The following is a 20,930-nucleotide window of genomic DNA, read 5'->3' on the forward strand; positions in this document are numbered from 1 at the left end:
ACTGGGAAGTTTAGTAAAATTTAATCTGGAAATGAAAATTTTCTGGCAACGCTCCTGCTACCCGTTGAATTCTAATGGCAATGGCAGAAAGTATACTGCAAAAACAAATTGAACACGATTTCATAGAAACATGTTCTAGCTAAGTTTATTTTCAAATGATAGTCGAATTAAAAAAAAAGATTTATACCGCCATCGAATCAGGGCCGGCGGAAAGCGTGGGTAGTATGGGTAGTACTACCCACTCGAAAATAACCGAGTGGGTAATTACCCACTCGAAATTTTGAACCATTTCAAAAAAATTAGATGTGCAACGCATGTATCTCGCACTACACACATTTGAAAACATCGATGTACCACAATTCCATTTGCATAAACGAACCACAGTGGTCCGAATTCACAATTTAGGAAGACAAAAATGTTTGTGGCTAAACCTTATGTTTTAGAGCTATAATGTCTTCAGGACAAATAATCAGTATTGATTAGGCCATCTCCAGATGTAGATGGTATTAGGGTGGCTCTTATTGTTAGGGTGCTTCAAAAATTATTTTCTGATTGTGAGGAGATAGAATATTGCAGTCTTCAGCAACATTGTAGAGGAACTTACACCAAGCAACTTTGCCGAAGAGGTCATAGTTGTATCTCCAAAGGTTTTTATTTTATAGCTATTTTAATTGAGCAACTTAGGGTGTTCCTAACATAAACAGTTGTTTTGCTCTAACTTTTTTATTTTTTATTTCTCATAAACGGTGTCTTCAGACAACTTGTAAAGCTTATGGAGACAAATTTTTTCATAAAAGAAGAATTCAGATATCACTTTCAGAACCGAAGTTATGAGTAATATTGTATAAAAAATAAGTCCTTTTAAAATATTTATATCTAAAATTGGGGCAAACAAAAATAATTTCTTCTTCTTGCATTTCAAAGAGCATACTTTCAAGCATGTTTAGAAAAAAAATTGCGAAGGTGATATTTCGGAAAAATATTTAAATGGAGTTTGAAAATTGTGATTTTACTACCGAAAATTCCTCATATAGAGTCAAAATTTGTCGAATGGGCCACCCAAATTGTCACATTTTCGATGGAAGATCCAATTTTTTGGTAGTATGTGGCATTGAAAAACCAAATTAAGATGGGCACCTAAAAAATTTTATTTTTACCGTAATATCATAGGTTAACAGACATAACACTTTGAGGAAATTCGTTAAAAAATATCGATCCGCGAATTTTACTAGAACACTAGCTCCACCTTTTATACACGGTCCCAACCATTAATTTACAAAAGGGTTATCCCTCAGACTCAGGCACAATTTTTCACTAGTGGTCTATCCCCCGTATACTTGCGCATATCGTCGCTCTTGTCCTATCTTATGACAAGAGCCATTTAGCACATTTCGAGAAAAATGATTTTTAATGTTTGAGATTGAATATATTGAAACTTGTAAATGGTGAAAACAATTCAAAGAAGACAATTGATGCATCTATCTACTCTGCATTAACATCTCAAATATTACGAAGACCGGTTGACTATGTTGTTTTTACTATAAATGTAAACAAAAGTCGCACTCACACTTGTCATAGGTGTGTATTGATGACAAAATTTGTTTGGCGTGTCATAATCGTGCATGGAAAATTTTCCATAGAAAAAAATCATTAATTTATTAACTTTTATTCATATCTTTGACTATATTTGGTCTATAAACAATCGATGAGGTATATTTTGAAGGAAATGGGCCAGGGAATCTAGAATAAATACTTATTTTTAGTTACAGTGCTACATTTTCGGTTTAAAACTTCAACTGCATTTTTCTCAGAAATTGTGTATTTTTGTTTCAAAAATGATTATGCCATTGTGTTTCTCAGATAGTTTTACACATAAAAATATCTTATACATCAAGATAACTAGAGCCAATGCACAGAAACAGTCATTTGAAGCAAAAATTTAAAAATTTCTCAGCACGTTTCTCACTATATCTCAGTAACCAAGCAGAATGTTAACATTCTGAAAACGCGACTTTGTAGAGATTTTTTAGACAAGTTATATGGCATATCTAACTAAGTTTACCCCAAAATGGCGTTTGTTATAAGATAGCACAACATCGACGATATATAAGTGGTGCCATAATCTCAAATGCGACCACAGTCCGAACTAAAAATGACCGTTAAAGCGTGCGAAGAATTGTTTTCCAGTTTTATGTGTGAAGTCTGTGAAAATATTGACATTTGAAGTTTTTAGCCCGCTTATTTTTAAAATGTTACTACGGGCGACCTAATTAAATTTTAACGAACTAATCAGCAGAAAAAATTGTCACAGATTGTTCGTAATTTTTTCCAATCCGAATTTTTGTGGATTTTTTAAACAATTGTCTATAAAAAATGGAATAAATCTTTTTAACATTTTTAACAACATGCCGTCGAGAAAAAAGATGGTCCGACATTTACATTATTCTAAATTAAATGTGGGGACGAGCATAGCGTATTTGGAAATCGATTACCTTGTACGCAGCTTAAAAAAAAATACGAAAAAAACATTTTTTTCGCGGAACCCATCTGGATTTGGTTTTGCAATGCCATATACTACCAAAAAATGGATCTTCCATCGAAATTGCGATATCACCTAATTTGGGTGACCCATTCGAGAAATTTTGACTCTACATGAGGCATTTTTCAGTAGTAAAATCACAATATTCAAACTTCATTTAAATTTTTATCAGAAATATCACCTTCGCAATTTTTTTTCTAAACATGCTTGAAAGTATGCTCTTTGAAATGCAAGAAGAAGAAATTATTTTTGTTTGCCCCAATTTTAGATATAAATATTTTAAAAGGACTTATTTTTTATACAATATTACTCATAACTTCGGTTCTGAAAGTGATATCTGAATTCTTCTTTTATGAAAAAATTTGTCTCCATAAGCTTTACAAGTTGTCTGAAGACACCGTTTATGAGAAATAAAAAATAAAAAAGTTAGAGCAAAAAAACTGTTTATGTTAGGAACACCCTAAGTTGCTCAATTAAAATAGCTATAAAATAAAAACCTTTGGAGATACAACTATGACGTCTTCGGCAAAGTTGCTTGGTGTAAGTTCCTCTACAATGTTGCTGAAGACTGCAATATTCTATCTCCTCACAATCAGAAAATAATTTTTGAAGCACCCTAACAATAAGAGCCACCCTAATACTATCTACATCTGGAGATGGCCTAATCAATACTGATTATTTGTCCTGAAGACATCATAGCTCTAAAACATAAGGTTTAGCCACAAACATTTTTGTCTTCCTAAATTGTGAATTCGGACCACTGTGGAACGTGATTTAATGTGAATGTAATGTAAGCGTGTGCATTGCGAAAAGGGGAAAATTCTTTACTAATGGACCTCTCACCCTATGCTTTCAACCCACTCGGGCGTAAAGTGTTTCGCCGCCCTTGCATCGAATCCATATTGAATATATAACCTCTAGAAAATATATTTCATATTATGCAATCAGCATGATTTCAGTAGAGGAAAAATATTGAACGAAGTGTATATTTACTGTAAAACATGAAAATTTACTTCCAATATTTAAACGCCCCTCTGAAAATAGCAGTTTTTTGTAGAAATATAAAATTTATTTTAACTACGCACCCGTGAATGCACCAAAATGTGAAAAACGTGATTAAAGTACTATTCCTAAAACACACAGCAGAAATTCATGCCAAAAATTCAATATAATGAATTGAAAACAATAATAAATGCTTTGTTAGGGACCATCCATATATGACGTAGCATTTTTTGAGTGATTTTTAACACCCCCTCCCTCATCGTAGCATTTCGTCACAAACCTCTAAATACCCCCTGGTAATTACGTAGCTTGACGGTAACCCTGGCCCCCCCTTGTCACCGTAATTTTTTTTTGAATTCTATTTTATTCCCCTTTAAAAAAAGCTACGTAGCATGACATGACCCCCTACCCCCTGTCGTCACACATCATCACAAAATACAAAACTCCCCCCTCCCCCATATAATGCTACGTCATTTATGGATGATCCCTTGGCTTTTTTTCTAAATTTTGAACATGGCCGTGGAGGCATTTGTACAAATGGCACTTGTTCAGTTTCCGAGCCTTTCAACGGAGCAGACCGCTTTGCTTCACAGTGGTGTTCGGTGTGTTTATTCGGCGAGTGAAGGCCAGCCTTTGTGCATTGTTTGCAGCCGTTCTGCTGGTGCCGGTAGCTAATCCAATACATTGTTCTCGCTGGAGCAGAACAATCGACTTTATTACAGATAAGTTTTGTTAGCTGTTTCATTCCCTTCGTGCTCTTTTTTTCTTTCCCTTCCTCATTTCTACTGTAATCTTATAAAAAATCATCTATATATTCCCGTTTATATAACGCTCTGCCCTCGTGCTTAAATGGCCGAGGGCGAAATACCATCTGATATTCGCATAGAAGTCCCTGATCCCCCTAACACTCGCATTGCTCCCCGTATACCCACAAGATTCCTCTGGGCCATGGGTGGTATATTTACGGACCGGAGAGAAACCGGTTAATATATTAAAAAAATTTCGGGATCTGATCGCTAACTACCCGGCTGTAACTCAGATAACACGTGTTCGGGCAAACAAGATACGTGTTGTAGTGAATGATCTCGACCAGGCAAACGCGATTGCCTGCTGTGAGCGCTTAACGCGGGAATTTAATGCGTACGTGCCTTGTATCGCCGTAGAAATCGATGGGGTTGTGTCCGAACCGGGCCTGAAATGCGAAGAACTGTTGGAGCACGGGGTTGGCTGCTTTAAGGACCCCCCACTTCAACAGATTAAGATCTTGGAATGCAAACAATTGTATACCGCAAACACCGAGGGAGGTAAGACTACCTACTCTCCATCAGGCTCGCTTCGGGTGACCTTCGCCGGGTCCTCTCTTCCCAACTACATCCTCCTTGACAAGGTTCGCCTACCAGTTTGCCTGTTTGTACCGCGGGTCATGAGCTGCAGCAATTGCAAGCAGTTGGACCATACAGCCACCTATTGTGGAAATAAGAAACGATGCGGCAAGTGCGAGGGAGAGCATGAGGATGACTCTTGCGTCAAAGAAACTGAAAAGTGTATTTGCTGTAGGGGCCCTTCGCATGCTCTTAAATCATGCCCTGCGTACAAGTAGCGCGGGGATAAAATTAGGCGCTCCCTTAAGGAACGCTCGAGGCGTTCTTATGCAGAAATGCTAAAGAATGCTTCGCCATCTGTCCTGTCCGAAAATTCCTTTACTCGTTTGTCTGGTATTGAGAAAAAATCTGATGATCCTCAAAAGGGAACATCTCTCGTTAACCCGGGGGAGTCCATGAACAGGAAAAATCATGCCTCCCTTATACTACCTCGTAAAGGCCCCAAGATGTCCTCCTCTGAGAGTGCGCCAACAACATCTAATAAATCCAACGGAAGTGCTGCACTAAAGCCGAAGCAATATGCTCCCGGATTTGGAAATTTTAATTCAAACAAGGAGTACCCACCACTTCCAGGTACACCAGAAACCCCAAGTGTCCCTCTTTTTCAAACAGACACTCAATCCAGTAATGGACTAATGAGATTTTCTGACATAGTGGACCTATTTTTCACAGCTTTCAATGTTACTGATTCCCTTAAAAGCCTTCTGATACGTTTTCTCCCTATAGTGCAAACATTTTTGAAGCAGTTGACTACTAAATGGCCCCTCCTTGGAGCGATCGTATCCTTCGATGGCTAAGTCATCGAACGAGGTCACCGATTCGATCACTGTTCTACAGTGGAACAGCAGAAGTATCCTCCTGAAAATCGATTCCTTTAAATTTTTACTAAATAGTTTAAAATGTGATGCTTTCGCATTATGTGAAACCTGGTTAATTTCCGATATAAATCTCAACTTCCACGACTTTAATATAATTCGTCTGGATTGAGAAAACCCCTATGGAGGAGTACTTTTGGGGATTAGAAAGTGCTATTCTTTCAACCGAATTAACCTCCCTTCGACACCAGGCATTGAAATTGTCGCTTGTCAAGTTTTTATTGCATTGCTTCCATCTACATTCCTCCTAGAGCTTCGGTAGGGCACCGAACGCTTTGTAATATCACGGAATTCTTACCGGCACCGCGGCTAGTTCTAGGAGACTTTAACTCGCACGGTACGGTATGGGGTTGTCTTCACGATGATCAAGATCAACATTAATCCAAGATCTTTGCGACAATTTCAACATGACCTTCTTAAACGCGTTGGATTTATCACTATGCTCGACATCGCTACAGTTAGATTGCACGTGGAAGGTGATCCCCACGGTAGCGATCATTTGCCTATCGTGATTTCAATTGCTAACGGTTCAAGACCATCAGAAACAATCAATGTATCGTATGACCTCACACGGAACATTGATTGGAAGACTTACGCGACCGCGATATTCGTTAAAATCGAATCCACTCAAGAACTTGCTCCGGATGAAGAGTACAGCTTTTTGGCTGGCTTGATTCTCGACAGCGCGAATCAAGCTCAGACTAAACCAGTACCCGGCGCGAATACCCAAGGACGGTCTCCCACTGCCTATAAGGCCTTCCGGAAAGACGGGTTACCCGCTGGCTACCAACAGTACGCGTCGTTAGAAAGGCGAATGAAGAGTCTAATGACGGGCTAACGAGAGAAACAGCGATGAGAACTCTTTGGGGTACGGCTCGACGTATGCGTAACCGAAACAGTACCAACGAGAACGCGGAATATTCAAACCGCTGGATATTCGCTTTCGCCAAAAAGATCTGTCCGGACTCTGTCCCGGTACAGAAATCGTACCGGGCCGCGTCTCCTCACGATGCCGCGACCGAAACACCGTTCTCGATGGTGGAATTCTCACTTGCTCTCTTATCATGCAACAATAACGCCCCAGGGTTAGACAGAATCAAATTCAACTTGCTGAAGAATCTGCCTGACACTGAAAAAAGGCGCTTGTTGAACTTATTTAACAAGTTTCTTGAGAGTAACATTGCCCCACTGGAGGCAAGTGAAGGTCATCGCCATTCAAAAACCAGGAAAACCAGCCTCCGACCACAACTCGTATCGACCGATTGCAATACAGTCCTGTATTCGGAAGTTGTTCGAGAAAATGATCCTGTTTCGCCTCGACAATTGGGTTGAAGCAAATGGCTTACTGTCAGATACCCAATTTGGCTTCCGCAAAGGCAAAGGGACGAACGATTGCCTTGCGTTGCTTTCTACAGAAATCCAAATGGCCTATGCTAACAAAGAGAAGATGGCTTTCTTGGATATTAAGGGGGCTTTTGACTCAGTTTCTATCAACATTCTGTCAGAGAAGCTGCACCAGCATAGTCTTTCACCTATTTTGAATAACTTTTTGCTAATCCTGTTGTCTGAAAAGCACATGCACTAATTATCATACCAAATTTTCAAAAAAATTAGATTGAAAGCCAAGAGAAATTTGTATCTCAATAAAAAAATTAAATTATTGTGCGTCGAGAATTTAAGACGTATGCATTTTGTGCGCATAACAAATATGCGGTTAACTTCAGTTTCCAAACTTTCGAGTGGGTATTTCTCCTCTCGGTTATTTTCGAGTGGGTAGTACTACCTGTTCATGATGTCAAGAGGTTAATCACGATTTTCGCAATTACTATGTACATTGTGCTGATACTATTTGATGAGTTTACTATCTGATTTTTCGGGCATCACGTTTATAATTAGAAGAGCTTAGTCACAAATTTAATAATTTCGTTTTGCGTTGTATATTATATGTACAATTTGTAATTATTATAATATTCCAAAATATTGTGAAATTGTTCACGTGAAAATTTCAAGACCTGGTGCAGAGTTGCATGAAAGTGCAAATGATTAGGGATATCTTCTAAATTTGTGAACTAATTCACAAGCATAAAGCATATTATGCACAAAATTGCACATTTCATAAACTATATCATGAAATTGGAAACGTATTTTGATTTTGTGAATTATTTTACGAGTAAGAAGGGTTAATAGTGACTAACATACTCGAAATCAGGAATCAGTTTACGAGGCTTGAAGGGATCCATGAATATTATTTCGTGAAACTAAAACAGTAGTTTTATTACCTAATTCCCACAAAACCTGATCATGATCAAGATGTAATAAATCATTAACAGTATACGTCGAACCGTGAACAATGTTCTTAAATTTATGAATAAATTCACTATTCAACATTTGATTTATGAAAAACGTTCTTCAACTAGCTCACGGACAGTAAAAACGATTTGTTAATGACGAAGCAGAAACCGCGACCAATGTTCATAAAAAAACAAATGTCTCCAAAAATAAACCAGGCATTACGGAAAATTGGCCACGTTTTTAAAACACATGAATTTCTGTTAATGGTCCTGTTTGCGTAACGTTAAAACACGATTGCATCAGAATTTATAGCGCTTTATTCCCGACTTGGGCAACATTTTTTCCCGTATTGCGATAAATATTAGTAATCAATTGCATACATACAAAAAATAAACTAAAGAGCATCGGTATAAACAGTAGCTGCAAACATATTACGTCGCTTCAACTTGAGGGTGAAACGAACCCAACTGACATCAATCCGTTTATTCAAAGGCAATTTTGAACCAAGATCCTTTACAATTGAACTAAAAATAGGATTGGGTTCAAGCGTGAATTAGGTTAGTTCACACCACTGTCCCACTAAGTTCTCAACCTTGTTATAAAATAAAATGTATATTTCAAAATCGAAGTTTTCTTAGATAATGTCCAGTGGAATTTTATTGATATTAAGCTAGTGATTGTGTGTAAAATAATTACAACGATTCTAAATAAAAAAACTGGTCAATATGGTTCCAAATGAAATCAGATCGTTTATATATACGGTTGACGATGAAAATGCTACCAAATGCCTGCGAGACTTTGGAAAAACATGATACTACAAAATTTCAGTGTAAATCCAAGACCAGATACCTCACTGAAAACCATTCGCTGAAGAAAATAAAACAAATTTTTGTTTTCCTAATTAGCTGATTTCAACAGAAAAATGAAAAACGTAGCTAAATTTTCTCTTAATTTTGCGAGATTCTCAAATATTATTATTGGTTTTGATTCAAGACGCACATCATACGAAATGACAGCAATGCAGCTAAGATGCACACCTTACTGAAATACATCAAGGTAGCGACAGCTACTATGTTTATACACGCTGGACATAACGGTTATGCAGGTAGGTAGTTGTCTCAGCTTGGTGTTTTAGCCTGGACGCAACTACCTGAACCAGTACACAAAAAACAGAAATTCAACTGAACTCATTTTGGTTTTACCTAGTTTTTCTTTAAAAACATTTCAATAAAGGAATGATTTTAATTGATATTTTTTTCAATACTGAATTTTTCAATGTATACTGAAAGTTGAAAGTATTGTCGAAAATTGCCAAATCATTCTATTTCGGATTAAGTCGATTAACGTATGCGGAATAAAATTTGGACAAAATTCAAAAGGCAATATTTTTGTAGAAAACCCTTTATTAAATGATCTCTCTATATGAAAACATTTGTCAGCTTATTAACTTAATGTGGTATAAAAGTTGAGTCCATTCGAGAAGTTTTATGACAGTTTGCAGAAACTTTTTGCAAAGGAGTCGAAAAGATTGATGTTAGCATATTCTTAATCTCTTACTTAATTTTGATTATCGTGTGTGTTAGTTTTAGGTCAAAAATTACTGGCATATACACTCTGCATCAAATTATCACAGAAATCCTCATTTGGACGCAATTGCGGTACATTTGAAGGGTTTTTTTTTTTCATACGTTTATTTGACACGGCATTTGCAATAGCTTTTTACGCCAGTTTCTTTTTTTACATAGCACGTTACAAAAATCCTTAAGACTAATTTTAACTATACTAGTACTTTGTCTAAAACTAACACTGAAATCACTTTATTGTTTGCTTTTTTCCTTACATTGTTGTATTTCATACTGATCTAGTATTTTCGGGTGTATTTATTTACTTTTTTTTCTGTTATTGTCTAAATTTAAAAACTAAATATTCTAGGTTCCTTTAATTGGTGAATGATTAGCCTTGGATGAGAGTATGAGGAGATGAATTTAATTAAATTTTGACAGACGCTGTTTTTAGAAAATGATAGATAAGTTCCATGTATAGAGGATCGCGATACGCCAGGATGTCTCTAACAGGAACATGGATTGGTCTTCCTCGGACTTGTAAAGAATCTACTAATTGTGATCTGGCTTCACGATATTCAGTGCAGGACCAAACAACATGCTCAATGTCATGGTAACCTTCTCCACAAGCACAATGATTACCCTCAGCGAGCCCAATACGACGGAGATGCGCATCTAAAGTATAATGATTGGACATGAGCCTAGACATCACACGGATGAAGTCCCGACTTACATCCAATCCTTTGAACCATGCCTTCGTTGATACTTTAGGGGTAATTGAGTGTAGCCATCGTCCCATATCTCCATTGTCCCAAGATGTTTGCCAACTAGCAAGTGTCCTCTGTCGAGAAGCGCTATAAAATTCATTGTAAGCGATGGGTCTTTCATATATTTCACCATCTAGTGCACCAATCTTGGCTAAATTATCAGCTTTCTCATTGCCCGCAATAGAGCAATGGGCGGGGAGCCACACTAGGGTAAATTTATAACATTTTCTTGTCAGGTTACTCAGAGATTCTCGTATCTTCCCCAAAAAGAATGGATCGTGATTATCAATCCTCTTTGAGCGTAGAGCTGCAATTGTGCTGAGACTATCAGTGAGGATAAAGTAATGGTTCGGGGGTAAAGTATTAATTATTTGCAAACTATAGTGAACTGCTGCTAGTTCCGCTATATAAACAGAGGCGGGTTCTGCAAGTTTGAGAGAAATTGAAAAATTATTGTTGAAAATACCGAAACCAGTGGCCTCACTGATTCGTGACCCATCAGTGTAAAACATTTTAAGGCAGTCTATGTGTTGATATTTACTTGTGAATATTTTAGGGATCTCCCGCGAGCGTAGATGATCCGGAATTCCACGAATCTCTGCTTGCATGGACGTGTCGAAGAATAAAGTGGATTCAGGAATATCTAGTATATTGACGTATGTGGGAACATACCTAGCAGGCGTTATTTCTTGTGACATGTGATTGAAATACACTGTCATGAATCTGGTTTGGGGTTGAAGCTCGACAAGTCTTTCAAAATTTTCAATTACCAGTGGGTTCATAACCTCACATCGAATAAGTAAACGAGAAGAGAGATCCCAGAATCGGTCTTTTAAAGGAAGAACTCCCGCTAGTACTTCAAGACTCATCGTATGGGTCGACTGCATGCAACCTAAGGCAATTCGTAAACAGCGATACTGTATCCGTTCCAGTTTAATAGTGTGAGTGTTCGCAGCTGAACGGAAACAGATGCACCCATATTCCATTACTGAAAGTATTGTTGTTTGATACAATCTTATCATGTCACTTGGATGAGAACCCCACCATGATCCAGTTATTGTTCGCAGAAAATTTATCCTTTGTTGGCATTTCGTTATTAGATACCTAATGTGGCCTCCCCATGTGCCTTTAGAATCGAACCAAATTCCAAGGTATTTAAAAGTCAGGACTTGGGCTATCGTTCTACCAACCAACTGAAGCTGAAGCTGAGCTGGATCACGCTTCCTTGAAAAAACAACCAACTCTGTTTTCTCCGTAGAGAAATCGATGCCTAACTTCAAAGCCCAACTTGATAAGTTATCCAAACTATCTTGCAGTGGTTGTTGTAAATTTAAGGCTTTTGGTCCTGTAACAGAAACCACGCCATCATCTGCAAGTTGCCTTAGAGTGCATGGGCTGACAATACAATTATCAATTTCATTCACGTAAAAATTGTAGAGAAGGGGGCTTAAACAAGAACCTTGTGGGAGGCCCATGTAACTTATTCTGAATGTTGCCAAATCGCCATATGAAAAATGCATGTGCTTTTCTGACAATAAGTTGTATAAATAATTATTTAATATTGGTGAAAGACCACATTGATGTAGTTTCTCTGAGAGAACATCAATGGAAACAGAGTCGAATGCTCCTTTTATGTCTAAGAACACAGACGCCATTTGTTCTTTTTTTGCGTAAGCTAGTTGGATTTCTGACGAAAGTAGCGCCAGACAATCATTCGTTCCCTTTCCCCTCCGAAAACCAAACTGGGTATCTGATAGCAAGCCGTTCGCCTCAACCCAATTGTCGAGACGTCGTAGGATAATTTTTTCCAACAATTTCCTGATGCAGGATAACATTGCAATCGGTCGATACGAGTTATGATCGGAGGCTGGTTTTCCCGGTTTTGGAATAGCGATAACTCTCACTTGTCTCCAGTCGTGCGGGACAATGTTCTGCTCAAGAAGCTTATTGAATAAATTCAACAAGCGTCTTTTTGCTAGGTCAGGCAGATTCTTCACCAAGTTGAATTTAATTCTGTCTAGTCCCGGAGCATTATTGTTGCATGAGAGGAGTGCAATTGAGAATTCCATCATTGTCAAAGGCGAATCTATGAAATCGTTACTTGTGGGAGCGTCGCGAGTGATTTTCTGCGCAGGAGCAGAATCGGGACAAATTTTCTTGGCAAAATTAAATATCCAACGATTCGAAAAATCTTCGCTTTCATTAGTCACGTTTCGATTCCTCATTCTTCTGGCTGTGTTCCAAAGAGTACTCATTGATGTTTCTCTTGACAAGCCATTAACGAAGTGTCTCCAATAACTAGATTTTTTGGCATGACGTATACTGTCAAATTTGTTTTGCAAAATGAAATAATTTTCAAAGTTCTCACGTATACCCCCTTTCTGTTTCATAATTTCTTTGTAGGCAACTTGTTTAGCTTCATATGCATCAGAGCACTCTTTGTCCCACCAAGGATTAGGGGGCCGTCTATTTATTGTCATTCCAGGATTGCATTTCGTTTGGGCTTGTTCTGCTGCTTCAATAATTAAACCCGCTAGGAATTCATATTCTTCGGTAGGGGGTAGCTCTTCTGTCGAAGCAAGAGAAGTGGAAATTAATGTTTCGTATGTTTTCCAATCAATATTTCGTGTTAAGTCATAAGGAACATTGATTGAATTCGTAAGGCCTAATTCACTGTTAATTGAAACAACGATTGGCAAATGATCGCTACCGTGAGGATCAGGTACAACCTTCCACGTGCAATCTAACCATTTGAAGGGTTATCAGCCTTTTGTACAAAAGGTATGCCATAATCCTCCAATGTGCCAAAACTTTTTTGTCATAACAGCTAGGTGCCAGATTGGCCGTTCGCTGTCATTTTGTTCACATGGTTTCTCCTAGCGGGTCGAAATTAACACTAGATGTTTAAAATAAGTGTGCCTAGAGTATGACGTTTAGTATGGGGCTTTGCGCAGGGTTGCGTTTTTGTTTTAATGTTGGAAGCGTTGTCCAAATTTCATTCCGCATACGTTATATAGTAAAATTTCAATTATTACCAAATGTAATATGCAATGTGATAATTATTTTTCATCTTTTGAGATTCCAAACTAGATGTGGAATAAGTATGAAGTTTTTTTTGTAGTGCTGGCTAACTAAATAGAAAAGAAAAAAAAATTATACCTTTCATCTAAAATTAAAATCATCAATGAATTACCAACAATCCTTAAATACCTTTGGCTATTTAGTCTCATTTAAGAGTGCAGTTTATGAAAAGATAACATTATGAGAAACATAACTCTATATTATATTTACGTGTGAATTACTGGCATACGGAGTATTTCAACAATTTAATTCCATACCTTCATCCGTCGGTCGGTGAAACAAAACGTTTGAAATATCCTATATTGTATTTTACGATGATCTTGAGATATGTGCTTATTAGACCGTTTCAATTTTTGACTTTTAGCTCAACCAGGCTCTACTGATTCCTTTCATGGCCCTTAGTAATTGTGCAAATTTTGGTACCGATCGGGTGTGTCTACGGACCCTCCAAAAATTTCAAAGTTTATATGGAAATTAGTATGGAAAATCGAATAAAATTGAAAATAAATTCTTAAAAATCACCTCATCAATCAATTCATGAGAACACTATATATTTCTAAAGCTATTCTTCTACTGAACACATTCGTGGAACATTGTAAGTTTGTGAAAATTCGCTGAGAAAAGTTATTAACTAAAGAAGCAGCATGACTTCAAAACAACTGGATTTTATTATTAATCATAGCAACCCTGTTTGAATAGCTGCATCTGCCATACGCGAGCGGTGGGTGGTAAGCCTAGTTTACACTTCTCGACAAACATATGATTACGGCCTAAAAGCCATCTGTCAAAATCCACTTTGAATGGAAATTCCGTACAAACCGTTAAACGCCAATCACAGATGTTGGTAGTAAACGAAAGTGAAAAGTTTTCTCTTTCATAAACTGTTGTGAACTGTGTTCGACTAGTAACGGTTTGTCTGGAATTTCCTTTCAAAGTGGATTTTGACAGTTGGCTTTTAGGCCGTAATCATATGTTTGTTGAGACTTGTACAACGATGGAGCTATTCAAACAGGGTTGCTATGATTAATAATAAAATCCAGTTGTTTTGAAGTCATGTTGCTTCTTTAGTTAATAACTTTTCTCAGCGAGTTTTCACAAACTTACAATGTTCCACGAATGTGTTCAGTATGAGAATACCATTATAAATATATAGTGTTCTCATGAATTGATTGATAAGGTGATTTTTTAAGAATTTATTTTCAATTTTAACCGATTTTCCATACTAATTTCCATATAAACTTTGAAATTTTTGGATGGTCCGTAGACACAACCGATCGGTACCAAAATTTGCACAATTACTAAGGGCCATAAAAGGAATCAGTAGAGCCTGGTGGAGCTAAAAGTCAAAAATTGAACCAATCTAGTGCTTATATGCTTATAAGTACGTTTTACAATATTCGACATTTTCTTTTGACCATATATTATCCAAATTCACGCTGTGCATGCAAACTATTGCAAACACCAGCTACGGATTTATGCAGGACCAATAATTTTCTGGACAGAAAATCTTCGTAATGATTTCATATTTCACTATTCAGTAAATTCCTAAATATTGCTTCAACTTCATTTTAAGCAATAAGAAGATTTCAACGAAATTGAAGTGATATATACCGAGAAACAATTTGTTTTGCGGAGACGTCACATAACCACAGTTTTCATTGAAGTGATCCGTTAAAGTTTTGTGTTAACTTCATACGCGGAAGAACCAGTGCGCTGCGAACTGCTGTAGTTTCAAATCTAGTGCTCAGGTCTGGATGAAACTTTGCACAGATATTTTCAAAAGTATGTACTTTCAGAATATTTAATTAAAATATTTTCGGTTTTTGTATATAACCCCTCAACAGGATAATTTAAATCTAAAAGCTATTCAACTAATACATAATCTCCAATGTTGTAATTCTTGGAAAGACGAACACCGTACTGTACTAAAGTGACTGTATATACGAGATATAGAGAGTGCAGCATCTCACTCGAAATTATTCTAATATAAAAAATAATTTCATACCGATCCCAATTACTATATTTAATTCATGAAATTTAAATTGTGAAGCAAAGAAATTGGTATCTGAACAAAAAATAAATGATTGTGCATCGAGAATTGCAGACGCATGCATCTTGTGCGCGAGACATATACATGGCTAATCTCTGGTTTTGGTTTGTTCCGAAGTTTAGAGTGAGTAGTACCCACGTGGTCAGCCGGTCCTGCTCCTTCATTAGTGTATGATGTTATAGCAAAAGCAAACATCAGACTTGGTTCAATTCGGACAGAACTGAACGAGGTCTCCCTATATAAATATACACCCTATGCCTCAATCCTAGATGCGTAAAATCATCTGAGCAAGGATTACCACGTGCCATTGGAAGTCCAGGAATTTGTGAAAGCAGAAAAATTTACTTAATTCAGGAAAGAAAAAATCTGCTGCACGATTTGAACATTGAAGTGGGTTTTCCAATCAAAATTACAGAATATGGCACTCGTAGTTGGTAAACCATTCCCATAGAATCGATTAAAGATTACGGTTAGGCAGATGTGGAGCGTAACATACAGAATATCCCCACCCCAATTGGAGCTACCGCACGCGTTCAACATATTAATATTTCACCGGATGGCACAAGTGTGCCTTCCGAAACTGAGTAAAGGCACTGTCACGTGCGATACTAAACCGAATGACGAAAAGGATGTTGGGTTAAGTTTAATGCTTGCGTTCATACTGGAAACAGCGAAACCATAAAAAAAGCCGTTGTAATTCGATGCGGGGAAGGAAACTGATTCGTTTAAAATCATTAAAATAAGCAAATCTCATAATAAGTTCTCAATTTTGTCTACCGTGACCATTTCAATGTGAAAGTTCTAGCAAAAACTCTCAATTCATAAACAAAAATCTAATGTCATCAATTTTTTCAAACGGGTTTCTGTTTAAGCAAGATATGTGCCTTTTATGTGAATATCATACATGTATCCCGTTTGTTTAGCTGCCATAATAATTCCATGCCTCCTTCGAGGCGTGTACTTCCTAATTCGACCAGATTTTTCACCGAAAGTGCTTGTTAATTTTTATTGATCTGAACGTGGTACCAAAATACTTTCGTGACCTTCCCTACGTTTGCTGCGATGCAACAAAATATACTCGCGTCAATCGTAGTTACCGTGCAGAAACGAATAAGAGTAACATGCTGCTTATTTCATCGACCTGATTTAGCATTGCTCTATATCCTTGATAAACAACTTTACTACATATATCAAAAGCTTAAATAAAATTTTAGCTAAAAATATACAAATCAATTTTCCACGGCCGAGAATTTTAATTTGGCATCTGATATGAAGCAACCCACGAATTGTTTGCCTGCCTCTAATATATTGATAACATTTAGGCCACATTTGTATGCATACAATATTTTTCATTCTATTTATACATGACCGTGTTGAATTTCAACTGGTACTAGCTTCCCAATACGAACGAAGGGAAACATTGCCCGCGTCACCTGAAGAGAATCCTTGAACTTCGAATGTGCGGTGCCTCCTCGACCTGCGGCCGCTAAATAAGAATGGCAACGGACGGGGTAGATAGGGTATAGGCAAGAATGATAAGAATCGATTTTCAATTATAAATGGAAAGGTGACACCAACTCAACACGATACATACACCAACGCGAACCAGCAGCGTGCAGCTGCGGAACGGTTCGGAATAGAGTCCCGAATGTTTGTTTAATTCCGATAAAATAACATTTTTTTCTAACAACGCAATTGTGAACTATTTTTTTTTTTGCTCATTTGCTCTATCCATGCAGACGACGGAGGCGCGGTCATATAATTTCAACAGATGTCAATTCCGAGGAGAAGTGTTGTATTTTTGCATATAGTATGGTACCAAATAGTTGCGATTTCGAAAATAGAATAACCCGATGTTAAATCAACTTCGATATCAGTCTCTTTCTATTTGTTGGTAACGTTCCGTAATTTCGAAAAGATTTCAATTCACTGAGGAACTTTGCGATTGATTAAATATTTGTTTATCGATCTTGCCTGCTTCGTTCGAAGAAGTGTCAAACACGTCAAAAACTGTTATTTAGTAATGATTAAATATTTTGTGCAATCAGGTAAAATGCTTAATAAATGAATTGAATAAAAAATGATAAATGTAGCGTGATTCATAGCATTACAGCCTTTTTCATTTATCCAAACTATGATTTTATGACTGGTTATCGTCAAATGTCTGTAAAAATGTTATTACGGTTGACACCGCTCGACTGCCTCGAACCTGATGAGCTACGTGTCGGCGCTGAAACACTTAACAGCTTAACCAGCGTTAGTTAAATCTTGTCTTCATGCTAATTTATTCTGTTATTCGGAGGTGAGTCCAAAAAATTTAGATACAGGAATTAGGTTGTCGATTTTCAGAGTGACCCTTCTATAGGAGAAAGGCGAAAAGGTTTATATAGGAAATTCTCGTGTGATCGAATTATTTTACTCATTACTTATAACATATATTCAAATTAAATTCTGTACCAATCGATGTGAAAGCTACTAAGTTTGCGAGAATTATGTCAGTAATATATGAGAAACAGGTGTGAATTTAATTACCGAACTACCAATAGACAGGTATAGGGGAATTTCGCATGTGTCCGCATACTTCAACCCGTAACATGGGAAGCAAAATTTCGATTAACATGAAATTCAAAGGGAGAGAATAGGTATGCTGTAGCTTTCATTTGAAACTAAAGTTGTGAAAATCAAGTCAAACATTTTATGGAAGCAGGTGTGAATTCAATTCAAGAACTTAGCCACTTTCCGTAAGCTTCGGGTTCCGCCGAAGGTGTCCAAAGGGGTCAATGTAGCTTTGATTGGGCATCAGTGAGCTGAAGCTGGAAACCTAGGTAATTAAGAACACATTTCATGAAGTTTGGCATCGTTTAGATAACATTCTGAATCCGATTTATATGGAAATTTCATGCGTGACCGCACTCTTAAACCCATAACTCCGGAACCGGAAGCCAGAATTTAATGGAATTCAATAGCAGCCTATGGGAGCATTGTACCCTTCATTTGAGACTAAGTATGATAAAATAGTTAGTTCGTCTACAAGTAACAAATGTGTTACTATGTTTTAATTGTCGCAAGGTTCTACTGTATCGATTTTGTTGGCTATTATCGGCAAATTTGAGACTAAGAGACACGAAAGCAATGAAATTGAAAGACGGATAGGTATTCTAGAGCGAATCAGTTATAAACTTAGAACGGAAAACTAGAACTAGGCAGGCTCATATGGGCATGATCGAAAAGAAATGTGAAGAATTTTTTTGCCTTCTGCAGAGTTGGAGTTGGGCGTTTCACCCAAGTCTACCGCATGGTCTATGGTAGAACATAACTCATCATCATGTTTTACCGCCGATGCCCATATGAGCCTGCCTAGTTCTAGTTTTCCGTTCTAAGTTTATAACTTATTCCCTCTAGAATACCTATCCGTCTTTCAATTTCATTGCTTTCGTTTCTCTTAGTCTCAAATTTGCCGAAAATAGCCAACAAAATCGATACAAGTAACCAATGTGCAATTGTTGGTCACATGCATACACACACATACGCACACACAGACATTTTACGAACTCGACGTACTGAGTCGAATGGTACAAGAGACTCTGTCCTCCGAACTTCGGTTAAAAAGACGCTTTTAAAAGAGATTGCATAGCATTTCTATAGGAAAAAGTCAAAAATCTGGTCATGTTACACCATTACGCCATTTGAGTGCAATATTGTTGAAATCGGTCCAGTCGTCTCTGAGCAAAAAGCGATTGCATATCCTTTCTATAAGCGAACAGTATAAAACTTTAGCAAATCTGATGTAGCAAAACTGATTCGGACATCACTTAAAAAAATCATTTTCCATGCATGAATTGTTCTACAAAGTCCTGGTTTTCAATCGCACTCTTTATCTCATAACTCCGGAATCAGATCTTCGATCCAAACGAAATTCGACAGCAGCTGATAAGGCTACTAAACCTTTCAGTTGAGTTTGTAAAAATCGAGTTAGCTAGAAAAGTTAGCGTAGAAAATGTGTGTTTAATTCAGGGAGTTTGTCACTTCCTTGAAGCTTTCGGTCCCATCGTAGATGGACAAAGTCGCCAAAAAGAGTTTAGTGGGGCGTCTGTAAGCAAGAGCTACAAAGCCTAGCGATTTAGAAAATATTTGATTACTTTTTGCGTAATTTAGACAGCGAGGTGATACCGGATTATATAGGAATTTCATGGGTTACCGCACTCTTCAACCCGTAACTCCGGAATCAGAGCACTGATCCAAATAAAATTCAATAGTAGCCTACGGCGATGTTACACCTGTCATTTGAAGTTAATATTAATAAAGTAGGCCCAGCCATCTTTAATTTAATTGGTTGGGATTATTTGACACATACACATATAGAGACATTTTCCGATCTCCAAAAAAAAAAAAAGTCCAAATTTCGAGCGATTGCATAACTTTTCTATAAGGGAAAGGCTAAAAGCTTCAGAGAATGTCATGTGTAACCCTCTCTTAAAACTCATCATTGCGGGACCAGAACCCCGATCCAAGTGAAGTTCGTCAGCAGTTAATGAGAATACTATACCTTTCATTTGAGCCTAAGTTTGTGAAAATCAAGAAATGTGTTGTTAATTCAGGGACTTTGTTACATCCTCGAAGCTTCTGGTTCCATGATAAGTAGCCATAGTGGTCAAAGAGGATTTAATTGGGTGTCAGTGAAGCTGAATTGCAAGTTTCAGTAATACAGAAAATATTTAAATAATTTTTGCGACTTATAGATAGCAAGCTAATTCCGTTTTATATGGGAATTTGATGTGTGACCGCACTCTTCAACCCGTAACTCCGGAACCAGAACTCCAATCCAAATGAAATTCAATACCGACTTATAACGATGCAACACGTTTTATTTACATTTTTTACATTCAATTTTTACACATACATACATACATCATTTCCAGCGAGTTTCCTACGAACACGGTGTGCTATATGGCGGATTACTGATTCAGCGTTCCCAGTGCCTTTGTGCTGCGCGCTAAGTAAAGCTAAGCTATTACGTACTGGGGTGAAGTTCGACCAGCCTATCGCTGCTAGCTTTGGCTTTGTTCGAAAGTAGTTCCACTTGTCATCGTGCACAAGAATAAGAAGGCGCCTGTTGACCCTATTTTCCTATTGCTATCCCAGTTTCTGAATCAAACCACCTCATCGGCTACCCATCCCCCAAACCAAGAAGTCAAGTCATAGCAAGAAGCATCCCGGTCTAACGATAAGCTACTTAATGTAATTCAAATTGTGAAGGACCTGACAAAAGGAAATACAACCGGCATTTCAACGGTTTCACCAAATAAGATTGCTTGCGAACAGTGTATGTGTACCTTCATGGGACGTGGAGATTGCCGGTGTGATCACCGAGCGGAGTCTA

General features: G+C 37.5%; 2 protein-coding genes across 4 annotated transcripts in view; both read right to left on the reverse strand.

Annotated features, from left to right (window-relative positions):
- The window catches only part of LOC131686153 (P protein), a 436,886-nt gene that overhangs the window by 412,912 nt on the left and 3,044 nt on the right, over positions 1 to 20,930 (reverse strand). The window lies entirely within an intron of this gene.
- LOC131686155 (uncharacterized) lies at positions 9,891 to 11,311 on the reverse strand. Its single transcript, XM_058970344.1, has 2 exons — positions 10,386 to 11,311; positions 9,891 to 10,327 (listed from the first exon to the last, which is right to left on the reverse strand). Exons 1-2 carry the CDS (start codon positions 11,304 to 11,306, stop codon positions 10,205 to 10,207), a joined length of 1,044 nt encoding a protein of 347 aa, XP_058826327.1. The 5' UTR covers positions 11,307 to 11,311; the 3' UTR covers positions 9,891 to 10,204.

This window comes from Topomyia yanbarensis, chromosome 2 (genome assembly GCF_030247195.1).
Source record: "Topomyia yanbarensis strain Yona2022 chromosome 2, ASM3024719v1, whole genome shotgun sequence".
Lineage (NCBI taxonomy): Eukaryota > Metazoa > Arthropoda > Insecta > Diptera > Culicidae > Topomyia > Topomyia yanbarensis.